The sequence below is a fragment of the Mytilus californianus genome, unplaced genomic scaffold (genome assembly GCF_021869535.1).
Source record: "Mytilus californianus isolate M0D057914Y unplaced genomic scaffold, xbMytCali1.0.p SCAF_13, whole genome shotgun sequence".
In the NCBI taxonomy this organism is placed as follows: Eukaryota; Metazoa; Mollusca; class Bivalvia; order Mytilida; family Mytilidae; genus Mytilus; species Mytilus californianus.
Window position 1 is genome coordinate 1630708 of NW_026262615.1, and position 17965 is coordinate 1648672.

Sequence of the window (17965 nt, forward strand, 5' to 3'; positions counted from 1 at the left end):
AATTAAAATTGCAGTTATAAATGCATTAAATTTAAATTTTACTTTTTAGAGTTATGGAACTTTGCATTTTAAACTTAATTGTTTTATTGGGAAAGTCATTAGTTCAATTAGCCCTTAGATCCGTTTGGTATCACTTGGCATCAATTGTCATCTGCAGGTTCATTGTATTCTTCTTTAAAAATCTTCATTTCTAAGATTGGCATAAAATCTGGTTTATCTTTTTAGAGTTATTGCCCTTGAAAATTTTCAGAATAATCGGACAACCCATATAGATGTTGTTGACCTAGAAATGTTTATTTTCATTGATTTGATAACAACATCTCAAGAACTTCTGAAGGGATTGTATTGCATTTTGAGATAGTTAACAATTGTTGTTATAAGAGTGCCAAACAGCAGTTCTTTAAAAGGTCACTTACGGAGGTCAAATTTTGCATTGAAACAGTATGGAAAATACTATTTGCATTTCTTTCTCAAGTACAGATACAGGTGAAATCAGAACAATCCACATAAATTTGCATGTTTTTGACTATTATGTTCAAATCTTAATAGATATATGAAGCTGTACACAAAAATAGAAACTAGGTCTAAATATTACTTATGGTCCAAGGTGATTGATTAAGATTCATTTGAATTCTATTGCCAGTCATTAACCTATCATGTCTGTTTGGGTTGCACATGCTCACTTATTTGTTTCAATATAACAAAACTAAATACAACTGTCAGACAAGTGAGAGGTTTAGCTAGCTATAAAACCAGGTTTAATCCACAATTTTCTCAGGAAAATGCCTGTACCAAGTCAGGAGTATGACAGTTCTTTTCCATTCTTTCCATTGGTTGATAAAGTCTAATGTTTAATTATGATAGTTTCAATGGATTCTATTGAATTTACCTAGGAGTTTGGTATTTTTATAATGTTTTTTTAGCCTCTAGTTTACTCTTGGCACAGCAGTGTGTATTGGTGTCAAATATGAAAAATCATGCATTTATTGGTTGTACAATATGTGTCTAAATATGCCAATCCTCAGATCTCTGTGATGTATGATATTTTTCCCTTTTTTATTATTCTTTATAAAGAATTTGTTATAGTTATGTTTTTTATGGATATCTTCATTGTATTAGATAGTTTTTTTTGGTATTTTTAATAATTGTGAATGTAGAGATGAGGGTCTGGATGGGGTTTACATAATAGAGAATAATTGGCCAAATCTGCACTAAAATGGACCACAAAAAGTAAAAATTGGAGAAAAATAGGCTAAAAATATTAAAAAAAAGAATAATAGGTATTAAAACTTAAAGTAAAATGACCTTAAAAATTTAAGAATACAGAAATGGATGACTACCCATCCAGACCCTCTTAGATGGTTAAAGCTTCACTTGATTATTTAAGCACTGGAGACACAATTCAAAAAAGTTTTGTTATTTTTTACTATAAGCATATTTTTTAGGTCTATGTTTTTCAAATTTTAGTGTATAAAAACCAAAACTAAATGTGATTTCAAAGAAAGATTTTTTAAAACATTCAAATCAAAAAAGTATTTTCACTCAACAGGAAATTAACATAGAAATTAGTGCCAAAATATGCTTAAGCTTTATCCTTTTGCCAGGATTTATGTCATATATGTATCAGTCTAATGTTTTAGATAGATGTCTGTAATAATGTTTATATAAAAAAATGGATTTCTTCACAATAAATATTGTTTCTATTATGCAATTTTTTTATAAATTATTCAGCTTTGTCCAACAGTTTTCAACCACTTAGTTTCGAATGAAGACATTGTTGCAGGCCGTATGCTTACATACTCTTTATTTGAACTTTTTATAAAAGTTTTGATCTGTTTAAGAAAAAAAAGTCAAACACAGTGAATCAATATTGTATGATTTTTATCATTGGAGAATGTGGCCTTGGGCTGTTTTCTGTTTTTTTGTCAGGTTGTTGTCTCTTTGACACATTCCCCTTTTCCATTCTCAATTATATTTGGTAGAACTAAGAAATCAAATATCCACTAAACTACAATTGTTTCTCAATCCACGAAAATAAATGAATCCACATTAAATGACCTGAAAAGTTAGAAACAAAAATAAACACATTAAAGAGAATCAAGTGAAACCTAATATAATATTTGTATTGGCAGATTTCACATTTGATTAAGTTACAGGGCGACATTTTTTCTTTAATATTTGGTTCCAATTTTATTCAGGTTTTTAATTTTCGGATGTTCTTCAAAAGTTGTTTATTTTTGTCAGTTGTTATAAATGCTTGTTTTTGTATGTTACAATAACTTATGATTTCACTAAACGTTTGGAGATCAGCTACTTTACAACCTGTATTTTTTAACCTGGAAATTTTGAAATATAAATGTTTTGTTTGGTTTGCCATATGGATCGAGTCTTATAATGGTGACCTATAGTTGTTAACTTTTACCTCATTAGGTCTCTGGCGGAGAGTTGTCTCATTGGCAATCATACCACATCTTCTTATTTTTATATCTAGATATAATCTAATTAATGACTTTAACCATTCTTCTTGCTTTGGAAATGATACTGTTCTTAATAGGTCACTGGGTCTTATGTCTATTTTTTTGTTGTTGCTTCATCCACCTGGTTATAATAGATAAATAGACATAATATATGTCCATAGAAATGTGGTCTTGTTAATTGAAATAAGATTTAGGTTAAAAGGAACAAGTTGTTCATAATAAAAGTATACCTATTAAAACTGTAGAAGAAGGAAATTTATTTATATATATAAAAGATAAATTTGGCCTTCTGAAAGTGCAAAATATGCAGCTTGCCTGTTTACATACAAAATATAAGGATGAACAATTCATGAAGTAAGTTGGCTGCCACATTTATAGAGTGGAAAATGCAAAATACAGTTTGCTCCTAGGATGGTCATTCTGAAACAGGAAAATTATGGTATGTATAAATTGAGACCAGTGCTATTACATGTTTACCTGCTTTGATCTATCAGCAAGTAAAATTGTTCATTATTTACCAATTTTCGTGGGTACAGAGGAATCTCAATTTTAAATGTTCAACGAAATACAAGCTTTCTATATGAATGTGTGTAGACTTTGGCATAACCACAAAATCAAATCTACACAAAAATGTAAGTTTTTGTCAATCCACGAAAATTGGTCCAACGAAAAATAAATGAATCCACAGTACGGTAAGTAAATGTTTATTTTTTTGTTTTGTAAAGTAAAGAAAAAATGCTGTGACTATATACATATATATAATATACTGGTACAGATTTTGTATCTATTTGCAACTTTCAGAAAATAATTTAAATTTAAAATAAATAATATTGCAAGAAGTTGATAGGACAACCATGTGAGGTTAAAAAAGAAACATATTAATGATGCAAACAATTCAAGAACTTTATTTAATTGATCCATAGATGTCATAAATGACCTCCAATTGCTGAAACATTTCACTTTAATACTTAAAACGCATTTAAGGTAAAAATGTAGTTTAAAGATTCTGAAAAAAATTTTAAATTCTGAAAAAAGTTTATTTTAGCTTATATATTTAAGCCTTCTGAATATTTAACTTGAAACTTAATTTTTTTTGCAGAAAAATATAAAGATGATTTTGAATCTGATGACGAGCCAAAGCCTGTTAGAGCAAGGAGGTCAAGGTCAAGTTCATCTAGCTCCTCGTCCTCAAGGTCAAGATCCAGGTCACCACCTCCAAGATCTCACACCCCTACACCAAAGACAGAAGAAGTGAATGACAGAGAGATTTATGGACTACGGGCAGATGAAGATTTGAAGAAAGATTTGTCTGATGATGAAAGATCAGATAAACCTTCCAGAAAGGTGATGGTCAAATTTTATAAAAGTAAAAAAAAAGTAAAGTGAAACCTGCTATAAAGGTCACCTCTATATTCAGTCAAAACCTGTCTTGTCAGGCCACCCACTCCTTGTCCTGCTGGGAAAATATCTATGCATTTTAAACCTCAGTAAAAAGGTCACCTATCTTATAAGGTCAGTTTTCTCTGGTCCTGAGGGTGAACTTTATATACATGTTTGACTGTAATGACAAAGAGGAAAAAAAGACACTTGAGGGGAAAATTGAAAACTGCATGTTGAAGAAAAACTCTCAACGCTATTGCAAAAAAAGAAACATCAAATTACAAAAAAACTTCACAGAAAACTAGAGATATAACAACTGCAACACGACTCAGGTGTTAAAAAAAATTCTTCAAATGCAGTTAGGGCTATGTTAGGAAAAAAAATGTATGAAAGGGTTTCGACGCCACGTAATATGTTTTCCTGTTGGTAACAGCAGTGGAAGCAAATACAAGAATTCTGTTACAAGTGAAAATAAAAAATATCGGTGGTGTGGTATAACAGAGTGTTGTCTCCTACATACATTTTAACCTGGATTAGTCCTGTCTCCCACATACATTTTAACCTGGATTAGTCTTGTCTCCCACATACATTTTAACCTGGATTAGTCCTGTCTCCCACATACATTTTTTTACCTGGATTAGTCCTGTCTCCCACATACATTTTTTTACCTGGATTATTCCTGTCTCCCACATACATTTTAACCTGGATTAGTCCTGTCTCCCACATACATTTTAACCTGGATTAGTCCTGTCTCCCACATACATTTTAACCTTGATTAGTCCTGTCTCCCACATACATTTTAACCTGGATTAGTCCTGTCTCCCACATACATTTTTTTACCTGGATTAGTCCTGTCTCCCACATACATTTTAACCTGGATTAGTCCTGTCTCCCACATACATTTTAACCTGGATTAGTCCTGTCTCCCACATACATTTTAACCTGGATTAGTCCTGTCTCCCACATACATTTTAACCTGGATTAGTCCTGTCTCCCACATACATTTTAACCTGGATTAGTCCTGTCTCCCACATACATTTTTTTACCTGGATTAGTCCTGTCTCCCACATACATTTTAACCTGGATTAGTCCTGTCTCCCACATACATTTTAACTTGGATTAGTCCTGTCTCCCACATACATTTTTTTACCTGGATTAGTCCTGTCTCCCACATACATTTTTTTACCTGGATTAGTCCTGTCTCCCACATACATTTTAACCTGGATTAGTCCTGTCTCCCACATACATTTTAACCTGGATTAGTCCTGTCTCCCACATACATTTTAACCTGGATTAGTCCTGTCTCCCACATACATTTTAACCTGGATTAGTCCTTTGTTATATCGAAATTCATGAACCAATTAAAATTTTTTTGAAACACCGCATTAAATTTCTACACATATTTATATAAGGATGTATATTTAAAAGATCTTTTCTTGATCATCAACTTTCCCTATTTTCATTTCAGCTCCAGAGTTATTCTGACGATGACGAACAGCCTGAGAGTAATAAATGGATTCAGCGTCCAGAACCAGGTAACGTGTTGATGTTTGCCACTGTTTCACACACTAAATCTATGAGGGTCTGGATGGGGTTGACAGAATAGAGAATAATGGACAAAAAGAGCTGATTAAAGGGCAAAACAAAAATAAATGACAAAAACAAAATGATAGTGAATAATGTGGTGCTAGAATATAAAGAATAGAGAAAAATGGTCAAAATATGAAAGAATTATAAAGAAATAAAGAACCCCTAATCCAGATCCTTATCTATCTAAGCCACAGGTTTTGATGGTTGAGGATTTTAGGAAATAGTACAAGTAGTTATACCTTACAAGATAATGCCAAAATAAAAATACTTCCATTAAAGCATTAAAGTACAGATAAAATTTGTTTAGACTTGTCACGAAAGGAATATAACCATTGTAAACATATTTACACAGCAAAATATTAGTGTAATACCACTAAAACATAGTACATCAAATCTGGTTTCATGTTAGAAAGGGTCAGATTAAAATATTTCCTTGAACTTAACAGTTGTAAAAAAATAACCCTGCATTTCATTGCAGAAAAAAAGTCATAAACATATATTTTGGGTTTTTCAAAGCACCATTCATTTTTTTATTTGGTGTTCCTATTACATATTTTGGAAACTTGATGTGACATGGTTACTAAAGCTTGTAAACAGGAAAAAAAGGTCGAAAGTTGAACGAACCTTACACCAAGCTGTGTGTTGACAGGCTAGTGTTCACTGTAAATAAACTACTTAAACCACTCGGCCAACGAGGTACCTATTTTGTCTTTTTGCAACTAAAATTATATCGTCATGGCAGTAGTAATGGAGTATTGATTTTATCTGATGTTATTTTTTTTAGAAACAGTGAAGAAGACCAGAAGAGGTAGCACCAGTAGCAGCAGTAGTAGTTCTAGTGCTAAAAGTAGAGATAGTCAGAAACAGTAAGTAAATATAAATAAATAGAGATAATAAAAAAGAAAAGATATGGGGTATACATCCATGACACAAAATCAGTACATGCAAATTAAAAGAACAGAGCTTTTATTGCTGTTTTTCATCTCAAAGTCATAGTGAGGCCTTCAACACGGAGCAAAAAAACTCTCACCTCACTGCAAGTATAAAAAGAGATGTTCGTTTAAATCAATCTGTAAACGAATATTACTTTTTGCAGGCGTATTTTCCTGACTGTCATTGTAGATAAATAACCTGAATATAAATTGTTTTAGATTTCCTTTTACTGTTGATTCATTATTATTAGTTGGATAGCAATTTTAGCGAATTTTGTTGGTACAGGTAAACCTCGAATTGATATAGACCCCATTCACACTTGGACATCTAGCGCATTTTGTTGGTACAGGTAAACCTAGAATAAGTATATTCTGAGTATTAAAATTTTTGATAGACTTGAAGCAAATTTTGGCAAATCACTGAAATCAAATATCCACAAAAATGCAGGTTTTCCTTAATACATAAAAATTGGTACCCACGAAAATAACTAAATCCACAGTATATGAATACACAAAATTAGAATATCGATAAATCAGATACAGTACATGGTATACAGGAGCTGCGGAACTGTAGCTCATAGGTCCTTATGATATTTTTTGACAATAATTTCCACAGCTAGGTATACAGCAGCAATCCAACAAAACAATTTTATAGGAAGCAACCAACACCATATTGGATCTGATTTAAATGGTTGTGAGTTGAAAGTTTTAATTAAAATACAAGGACTACCAAAGAATTGACACAGTCAACACTGGATGTTAATCAAGCAGTAATCAATCAGTGACACAGTATAAGATTGACTTGAAAAATATTCAATAAAATGAGTCTGCAAAAATGACACTTTGTGAAACAAAACACAAAGTTGTGAAAAGCAGCTTCCCTTAAATAGAGTACAGTGTTTTAATTATATTATGTTAGTCGTGTAAACTTTTATACTTAAAAAATACAATGCCCCAATTATTTTCTGTGACTTGCATACTGTTGATAGGAATAAAACTCGGTGAGGGCAGTTTGCAAAAATGGAACTTAATAAAATAAAGCACTCATAAAGTAAGAAAAAAAGTTTTTGATATATATGTAAGATAAATATTGTTAAATCAGAATTTATTGTAATGTTTTTACTATTGCCAAAATTTCAACAGGAAAGGTTTAGCAAAAATAAATTTTGCATTTTAAATAATTATTACATTAAATGTGTGCAGTTTTTCATGATATCATAATAATTAACTACTTATTTTTATTCCCCCGCTTTAAGGTTCACCCTTGTCCATCCATACATCTGTACGTACGTCCCAAAATTGGTTTCCATTCTCTAACTTTAGTTTCCCTCAACCAAATGTTATGAAACTTATACACAGCTCATTACCACAAAACTCAGATCAAGTTCAAATTTGGGTGGAGTCATAGCCTTTTACTGTTCTGGAGTTATGCCCCTTTATAACGTCTCCATTTGTTTTCCATTATTCCACAATCACAATAATGAATTCACGTAAAATAGAAATGTCTTTCACCAGTATAATAGGCCTGGTAAATAGTAGCTTTATGTTTTAATATTTTGTAGGAAAGAAGAAGAAAGAAAGAAAGAGGAAGTAAAAGCTACTGTTGTGTCAACGCAAAGTGAGCCCATTGTCGAGAAAAGTAAAGAAAGGAGGTCATCTTCATCCTCATCTTCTTCATCTTCTTCATCATCTGCTGATTCCAAAAGGGAAAAATTAGAGAGACAAATGTCTGAGGAGGAGAGAAGGAAGAAGGAACAACAAAATAGGATTGAGCAACGTAGAGAAGAGGAGAGAAAACGTGACGAAGAAGCTAGATTGAAAGAAGAACAGAAACAATTAGAACAAGAGAGAAAAAGACGGGAGGAAGATGAAGAAAGAAGAAGACATGAAGAAGAATCTAGAATAAGAGAAGAAAAGAGGACGGCTGAACAAAAAAGGAGAGAACAAGAGCTAGAAGGGGAGAGGAGAAAGAGAGAAGATGAAAGACAACAGGAGCAAGCAAGGAGAGATGGTTATGCTAAGAGGAAAAAGATTGATTCTACCCCTCAAATGGATTATATTCCAGATGCACCAAGTTACTCTAAAATGTATGAACAAGAGGTTGTAGAAGCTTATAGACAGGTAGAGGCAGAGAAACAGAGGGAGGTCGTGAAAGAGAAACCAAAGTCAACAAGGACTAGAAGCAGCAGCGACTCGAGCAGTGCGTCAGAGAGATCTACGCCAAAGCGTGTTGCTTCACCAAAGGTTGCTAGTCGTAAAGCATCATCCAGCTCTAGTAGCAGTGATTCCGATACGGACACAGAGAAAGAAAAAGGTTCAAAGGTCACCCCTCCAAGGACTCCATCTCCAGCAAAAGTCACTCCCCCAAGGTCGAGGACTGTTTCATCCAGTTCTAGTTCAAGTAGTGATACAGAAACGGAAACTGATGCTGAGAAAAAGGTTGTTAAATCAATAACCCCTGCTTCAACTCCCAAAAAGTCATCTGATAGTTCTAGTAGCGAAACTGAAACTACTACAGACACTGACCAAAAATCTCCAAAATCTATCACTCCACCCGAGACTAAAGTTATAAAGGAAGAAAATGAATCTTCTAGCAGTTCTGAGAGTGAAAGTAACAATGAAAAAACACCAAGGGCTATTACACCCCCACGTCCTGGAAGCACTCTACCACATCCAATAGAAGCTAATGTTGTAACTACCAGTAGACCCAAAACTGATGAATCAAGTTCAAGTTCTGATAGTGAAACTGAAACTGGTACCGAAACTGGTACTGCCACAGAGACTGAAACTGATAATGAAAAACTTAAAAAGGAAGTGGAACCACAAAAGGAGAAATTATCTGTTATTCAGGAGAAAGAGAAGGAGAAAAAGAGCACTCCTAGTAGCTCTAGTAGTTCTAGTGGAACCAGTAGTAGTGAAACAGAGACTGAGACTGATAGGAGTCAAAAACAGGTACCAGTTCAGAAAACTGAAGAAGTGCAAAAAACAGAACCAGTGCAGAAAAAAGAAGACGAGAAAAAAGGTACAGTTCTAAAATTTGATATTTATGCTTGGCCTACAATAGTAGGGATCATTATGTTTTTTTTTGGTATGTGAGTCCATTCGTTCATCAATCTAGTATCAGGTGAAATTTTTGAGTAAAGGTAATTTTTTACGAAGTTGTGTGGTCACGTCTTCTTCAAACTTAATACACATGTTTATTCTAAAGTGAACATTTTAAATCATGTATCAAATTACATATTTCTCTCCAATTTTATTGATTGCAAAACATCAAATATAATAGTTCTAAACCAGTACATTCTCAGGTTAAAGCTTTTGGTTAAGGTTAGGTTTACCAAGAGGTTGAGGTCACCTCAACTTGAAACTAAGCACACATGCTCATTATGATCTGAACTTTTAAAAATTATATACCAAACTACTTTTGACCCTGATTTCAGGGTTCACTTATGTAAAGACATAGGATAGTCGGATTGTCAGCTGGCCAACATTCAAAAATATAAAAATAACATTTTACTAAACTGAACAAAATCAAACAAAACTAAACACAATTACAACATGCAAATGAACACAAATCAAATCAATGGAGATGCAAATAATGATAAAAAAAAAAAAAATGGAGATGCAAATGAAATTATAATTACAAACAAAATGTCAAAATTCAAACATAATACACACAACTAAAAGTTAGTAAAACTTAAAACAAATCAGCAAAATATGTCACATCACAGCTACTACCATACACTCTAATTGCTGTCAAGATCTAGGATATTTCAGTATTTAGAACTTCAAATAGTTTCAGATTAAATTAATCTAAATTTCACTTTGCGAAACATTTCACTGACTTAATATTGACTTTGAAATATAACACTATTAACTTCAATAAGATGTATGGCTCGCTATATATTCACTTATTTAATATTGCACTTATTTCACAGCTTTGACACTTCCAGTTGATATTATCATCACATTTTCAAACACCAACTTTTAAATATATATTTCAGATCAAGAATACAAACAGCATTTACACTATAATACCTCTGGCAATTTATACTTCACTTATATGGAAATATGAGTTTCGTGTTAATTCAAGAGAGAAAAACTATGGCTTGTTGTAATTTGCCCTGAATATATGGTAGCTGAGGGGAGATAACCCTGAAGAAAATATATTATAGTTTCTGTGTCTTTGGTAACAAATTTGTTTTGGGGTGGGGGTTTGGTGGTTAAAGTAAAATTGAGAATGGAAGCAGGGAATGTGTCAAAGAGACAACAACCCGACCAAAGAGCAGAAAACAGCTCAAGGCCACAAATGAGTCTTCAACACAGCAAGAAAATCCTGCACCCGGAGGCAGGCTTCAGCTGGCCCCTAACAACTACTTTTCAAGCACATTTCATTTTGGAATAGCCTTAGGTTTTGAACTGTTACACATTTTTCATGTCTGGACGTTTTATAGTCAACTTTATGGTATGGGTTTTACTCATTGTTGAAGGCAGTACAGTTGCCTATACATTCATAGCTGCTTAGACCCACTTCATTTGAACTCTGGTGGATAGTTGTCTCACTGGCAATCATACCACATCTTTTATATTAATAATTATTTTCTGTATTAAACTTTTTAACAACTATTTTAGACACTACAACAACAACAGATGATTCATCAAGTGGATCGTCTGATTCCTCGTCTGATTCGTCTGACAGTGAAGATGAAGATAAACAAAAGACTGCTGGTAAGTCTTCAGGAATTTATGTATTGTTCATCTACATTTATTTTACAATGAACACTCAATCTGAAACCAGTTGGGTTGCTGTCTTATTGATGTACAGCGACATCTATTTTACAATAGGCACTCAATCTGAAACCAGTTGGGTTGCCATTTCATTGACGTACATGGACATCTATTTTACAATAGGCACTCAATCTGAAACCAATTGGGTTGCTGTTTCATTGACGCTCACTGACATCTATTTGTTTACAATCATTTTAATGCAGCTAAGTGAGCTGAAGAAAAATTAGTATGGGAAAATGATTTGATCTAATAATTGGATTGATTAGATAAGCTAGAAAAATGTAGGCTAAACTATAGTTATTTTGTAGCTAGAGTACAAGTTATTGCTGAAAATACTATTTAATTCCAAGTCGATAGGGATTGTCTAAAAAACATGCAGCTCTCATCATTTCAAATATAATCTGAGACAGTTTAAGAGAGTTTTCGTAAAATTTCACTCTGAAGAAAACTTGTTATATCCAAATCACAAGGGACAAATTGTTACATGAATCAACTTAGTCAAAATAACACCAGCTTTGCATGAATCAGCATAGTTCAAATACACAACTGTTATATGAGAAATTATGTAAAGGATTTTCAAACTATCAAATGAATTGTGCAACTGAAAAAAAGAATTATCACAAAGGGACATAACTGAGAATTATCACAAAGGGACATAACTGAGAATTACCACAAAGGGACATAACTGAGAATTACCACAAAGGGACATAATCTGCTTTATATCCTGCATCTTTTGAATTCTTTATTACACATCCTAGAATGCTTAGATACAGGTGTTAATGCTAACCATTTGTTTCTTTCCTATTTTCAGGGAAGGGACAGCAGCCTTAAGAAAAAAATGGAGTTTTTACTAAAACTTTCACCTCTCTCTCTGCTCCTTGTAGAATGTTTCACTCTTTTATGTTGATGTTTTAATTGTTTTATAAATTATAAATGCATTCACTTTGAAAATCAATTTTTAATCATTAGATTTTTTTTCCTTAATTGAAAAATCATCTTAATTGATTTCGTTTGTCTGCAGTTTTTGACTTGTATGTTTGTATACATTGGTATATATATAATCATGATAACTGCCCCTGAATGTTTGTACATTTTTTTTTCTTATCCCATCGTTAATAAATGAAACTTGTACAAAAATGAATTTAGTTGTAGATATGTTTTGCATATGTCTGGAAATTATACACAAATAAAATACAAAAATCATTTTCATAATTTTCCAAGTGAATGCATTTTAAATTTTTTAATATGGGATGTAGATTTAATATTTTAATACCATTAGCTATTAGAATCAGTAATTTTATTTAAAAGTTTCTTAATATTTATAAGGTCTCAATAATTTTTTACTGATTTTATAAATTGCCATTTACCTTCAACTGTTTGAATTTAACACTCGCACACCAATGCATTGATTTATGCTTTATTTTCCATTTTTACGCATCTTTCATTAAACCTATGTTTGTGCTTATCATTATTGTTTCATTTTATTAAAAAAATCACTTCAAATCTATTTATTAATGAATTAAATATTTTTCATTTTTTCATTGATATTCAGATTTATTCCAAATTTAGCCTAAATAAATATTTTTTATTATTTTTTTTCAAAAACACTAGAAATAATTACTTAAACAAATGGAGCCAAAATCCAAATTTGAAGTCCTTCCTTTTATGTATCACTGCTTGTTCTATGGTGTATATCCATACACCAACTCACAGTTTTTATCTTGCTTTCCTAATGTGAAATATCAGCTGCTGCCCTTCCAATGATGAACTGTATGCACTGCAACTGTCATTGACCATTGCACTTTCAACAACAAAAAATTGTGTTTGTATTGTACACATCTTTCTGTTGGCTTTACTGTTACTAACCATCTCACTCCATACAACAAAATAACATATTCTCCCATTGGCTGTAGTTGATATAACAAATTCTCCCATTGGCCGGAGATGATAAAACAAATTCTCCCATTGGCTGGAGTTGATATTCAAACATCCAGGAGACTTTGCAGCCTTCATTAAAGGTAATTTTTCATGTTAACAGTTTAGAAATAATTACAATTATGGTTTAATTGTATTGCATCATGATATTCCTTGTAGACCATAACGTTACTAGGCAATATTTTTATGTGTGCAAAATTCCGGATAGTGAAATAATTCCACTAGTGCAATAACCTTAAAAGTGCAATATAACTTGAAAACAAATGTCAATCATACCGCATCTCCTTATTTTCATATTAATAGTAATTAAACATAAGTTTTCATATTATAATAAGGCATTGTCATTTAAATTAGTTTAGTTTCATGCTTCAGTCACCTATGATTCATTTCCTATATAGAAAATAAGAGTGTGCTGTACTCAGGTCCGGTACCAGTTATCGTCAGAATTTTGTAGTTTTTTTCAATTTTTTTTTTACAGGAACTTCTGTTAAAACCATTCTCTTAGCATATAAAGGGTTACCAAAAGTTAGGTTAAACCCCACACACTCAATCTTTAAATCATCTTAAAAAACGAAAATCAGTATCTTTAAGTGTGCTAATTTTGCCCTGAGATTTTATTACTACATGGAACAGTTACCGTCATTTAAGAATCTACTCAGTAAATGATAGATGTGTCCCCTTTATATGAGTATTTATGTCATATATTGCTTTTCAGTTGTATTGGAAGCAAAAAAGCAACAAAGACATAGTAAAAATCATCATTAAAGGTCAATTACTCCAATAACAGGTCGACTGAAGATTTAGGCTATGATGACTTACTTTTAGATCTTATCTTGCTGACCATTCTTGCTATTCAAAGTTTCTATCTATCTATTAAAGTGTTCAAGATAGTAGGCAATAATGCAAAAATTGGGAAAAACAGTCATGTAATGGCAATTAACTTCAATAAGGAGTCGACTAATGACAGTAAGTTTTCTAAAATCGAGGACATCATAAAGTAATGACGTATATAATGATTCATGGGAAAATTATATGCTCAATCTTGAAAATATTTCAAGTAGCTTTTGTTACATCTAAGCAATCCTACCGAGTCAGCGATCTCTTATGTTGCAGTACGTGATTAAAAATGATATATCTGTCTTTTGTATTAATAATGTACCGTAGCTTAAATAAGTAAGATTAAGGCTGATCAGGAATTTGAATATAGTGATGTCAAAAAGAATGGATAGTGACATTCCATTATGTAGAGTGTTACCATGTGATGAAAAATCCCGGGGGGGTTACTGACTATCCTTTCGGGTATAAATGTGCCGACAACACTTGTCAAATCATACCCTGTTCTAACCAGAAAACATTGAAAAACATACCCTGTTCTAAACAGAAATATTGAAAAACATACCCTGTTCTAAACAGAAATATTGAAAAACATACCCTGTTCTAGACACACTCAGAAAATGTATACCCTGTTCTAAACCGTATAAAATAGATGCTGTTCTAGACCCGGGTTCTAGACTGTATCTTAAACAGTTAAATAAGCGATCCTGTTCTAGACAAAGACTTTGTTTCAAAAAGACCGTTTTCATCAGCAGGGCATGAAAAAGGGACCCTGTTCTAACCAGCAGGACCTGAACAAGGGACCCTGTTCTAACCAGCAGGACCTGAAAAAGGGACCCTGTTCTAACCAGCAAGGCATGAAAAAGCGACCCTGTTTTGCGGCACACTCGTACCACTAAAAATATAGGAAGTAACCCCCCCCCCCCCCCCCCGGGGGAAAAATGTAAAAAATCAAGTTCAGATTGACTGCCTAATACAATGGGGGATTTGAGCAATAACACATTAGCAAGATAACGACTTGAAAGAATGTGCACAGATTGTTCCCATTGGTCCACTTATTTATTTATTTTTTCTGACATTGGTCAAGTATTAACAAAAATGGTTCTTACATGAAACACCCCGTAATAGAAAATAACTAAACATTAATTATTCTATTAAAGAATGTTTTTGTAAGAGTCTTTATGCTACAGTAATTTCTGCTTGCAGAAAAAATGAGAGAAATCCTGACCAAAGATGACGTTCCACTTAGTGAAATGCAACCAGTTGACAATCAAGAGAAGATAATCAATGATGAACCATTTATCAGTGAAAGCGAAGGAGAGCAGATGAAAGCTACAACAATATTTGCTAGTGAAAGTGAAGAAGACAATATGCATGGAGGTAAACAAAAATGAAGTTTTAGAATTGAATCACGATGCATAATTAATTGACTTAATAGAAAAACTAAGGAAATGGGGTATCCATCCATAACACAAAATCAGTACATGCACTGCAAAATACACACAAAAAGCAAAGGAACAGCACTTTTATTGTTGTTCTTCATATCAAAATCACAGTGAGGCCTTCAACACAGAGCAAAAATCTCTCACCTCACTGCAAGTTTAAGTTGGTTCTTTCATAAAAAACCAATTTGAAAGGTATAGTTTCCATAATACCTTTATTTGTTTGTCCATCCGTCTGTCCTGGCATAACTCATTTCTGTCACTTTTTTCTAAGCAATTATAATTAATAGCTTCTTGATGTCACCAATATAATCTGGTTATATGTCATACGAGGAGCGGTAGGAGGGGGTGTCATCCCGAATTCCTGAAAAAAATAATATGCTCTTAATTCCACGATCCTGAAAAATTAATCATTAATTCACTAGTCCGTATTAGTGTTAATCCTAAATTCCTGCCAAAGTAAAGACCCAATCCTGAATTCCAGCAAAAATAAAGAGCCAATCCCATCGTCATGAAAAATGACCTTCCACACCCTCTCGTACTTTGTAGTCAGTTTTCAGTTCCATAAATCTGCTTCCTGTTTGCTGAAAATTTATACTGTTATTTTATTAGTAAACATTTAAAGCAGGAGTATAATTTGCAGGTAATAGCTGACAGTACATCATTTTTGTGTTATTATACCCCCGCTCTGAAGAAGGGGGGTATACTGTTTTACCTCTGTCTGTCCATCCGTATGTCTGTCCTCCCATAAAATTCCGTCACAATTTTCTCAGAAAGTACAAATCTGATTTTCCTGAAATTTGTTATCAGTCTTCATATGAACATGCATAACTGTGTGATGCTGTTTCAAATTCATCAATTGTCAACTTCCAGTTTACCAAATACTTCTATATTCTAAGATATAATGGCTATGTACAAAACTTTCTAGGAAACTACAAATAAGAGATTTCTGAAACTTGTTTTTACAGGAAACGACCCTGACAACTTAGCTACCAGTCACACAGAAGTGAAATCTACTTTGACCAAGATTGGAATAACTCCACCTCAATCAGTGGAAGGAACTATTTTTTCTTCAATTGAAGGCAAAAAAGATTTGGAACTCAACAATATTGCCTTAAGTAGTTCACAGGTATGCGATAGTCAATAATGGTGGTGCATTTTATTTAACTAAAGAAACATTTTGAAATATTTTTAAAGATAAACAGCATGAATTTTATATAAGAGCATAAATGATATAAGCAAATACTTACAAATGAATTATAAACGTTAATCCATGTGTTGATAATTTCTGTCAATGTCCAAAGTTCAAGATTCATACATACAAGGTGTTATTAATTAAATTAAATAACATTGAGAAAAAATTCTCAACTTTACCCAACATTCATAATTGTATGTCTTCTGATCATACCCCACCTGACAGTTTTTCAGGGGGGATATATTATAGAGGAATCACCATGTCTATCTGTCTATGAATACTGATGATACCTTTAGTACTTGAAATTTTAAAGTATGACAAAAATTAAAACAAAATATATACTGAATAGGAACCAAAAAATAGATGCTAAGAGACTATTTTTTTAATTTTGTTTAGGTAACAGAAATTTGTGATGTCCTATCTAAGGGAGATAATGTACAATCTGTCTGCCTGAGAAATTCTGGGATTGATGATGAGAAGTTTAAGGTCATAGCTGATGCCTTGAAAACCACAGAATCCAAACCACTGGTTAGTTAGTTATGTACAATTAATGTCTTGTATTATGTTAATACAGCTGTTTAATGATGTTCCCTTTAAGAAGAGGGCCTTGATGGCCAAGAGGTCCAAGTAGTTCATTGACAGTTATCAGAAGTCTGTCGACACTTAGGTTGTGAGTTAGAACCTTGCCAGAGGCAAGGGGATTCAGACTGATCACTGCTTGCTGATTTGTATTGGAGATGATGTATATAGGCCTTTGTCTGTTATCAAATCCATTGCAGTCATTTTCAGAATAAAATATTCTTGAATTAAATCATAAATCTTTTATTTTTTAGTTAAATTTAGTCTTCCGTAATAACTTTAAGTGTAAAACAGATGTTTGAATAGATAGATTTACATAGTTTCTACTTCCATTTCCATTTCCTATCAGAAAAACATTGAAAATATCTGATTGTACATAGTTTTGACAAAATTTTTGTAATTTTCCTATCCGAATTGCCAATTTATTCTTATATCTGATATTCGATTACACAATAAAACTTACATTAAACATATAGGAAAGGGTTTGGTGTTTTGAAATAATATTACAATAGCCTATATATTCGTTTAGCCGAATCCAATGAGGTGGAGTCTACTGTACCAGTATGATGTGATATGTCCTGTTACAGTGTCAAACTAGATGTGTGTTAATTGATATTTTGGTATTGGATACATGATTTGTTTGTTAATTGTTATTGGGTTTGACCTAGCTTTCTGTAACTTTGAAAATTCTCAGATCATTAATTTGTGTCACAGTGTGATACCAGATAAACAACTGTCATACAAGTGGAAGGTTTAGCTAGCTATTAAACCTGGTTAAACCCACCATTTTCTTTGAAAAATGCCTGTACCAAGTAA

General features: G+C 32.6%; 1 protein-coding gene and 1 long non-coding RNA gene across 9 annotated transcripts in view; one reads left to right on the top strand and one right to left on the bottom strand.

The window, feature by feature from the left end:
- The window catches only part of LOC127722990 (glutamate-rich protein 3-like), a 67307-nt gene that overhangs the window by 41104 nt on the left and 8238 nt on the right, over positions 1-17965 (top strand). For 4 of the 6 annotated variants that reach the window (XM_052229400.1, XM_052229398.1, XM_052229401.1 and 1 more), the window contains 8 exons: positions 3577-3821; positions 5326-5392; positions 6232-6313; positions 7942-9401; positions 11009-11104; positions 15140-15313; positions 16344-16504; positions 16967-17098. In XM_052229400.1, the coding sequence (XP_052085360.1) occupies positions 3577-3821; positions 5326-5392; positions 6232-6313; positions 7942-9401; positions 11009-11104; positions 15140-15313; positions 16344-16504; positions 16967-17098 (2417 nt within the window). Of the gene's footprint in view, positions 1-3576; positions 3822-5325; positions 5393-6231; positions 6314-7941; positions 9402-11008; positions 11105-11975; positions 13183-15139; positions 15314-16343; positions 16505-16966; positions 17099-17965 lie in introns of those variants that run through there. The other 2 variants (XM_052229399.1, XM_052229403.1) reach the window with 2 other exon arrangements.
- LOC127723006 (uncharacterized) lies at positions 4374-5225 on the bottom strand. Of its 3 annotated transcripts, none has more exons than XR_007991787.1 (4): positions 5044-5225; positions 4698-4867; positions 4560-4627; positions 4374-4419 (listed from the first exon to the last, which is right to left on the bottom strand). It is a non-coding gene; the product is annotated as an uncharacterized LOC127723006 (long non-coding RNA). The 3 variants fall into 3 exon arrangements; XR_007991788.1 differs by lacking the exon at positions 4698-4867 and adding an exon at positions 4904-4937; XR_007991786.1 differs by lacking the exon at positions 5044-5225 and adding an exon at positions 4904-4953.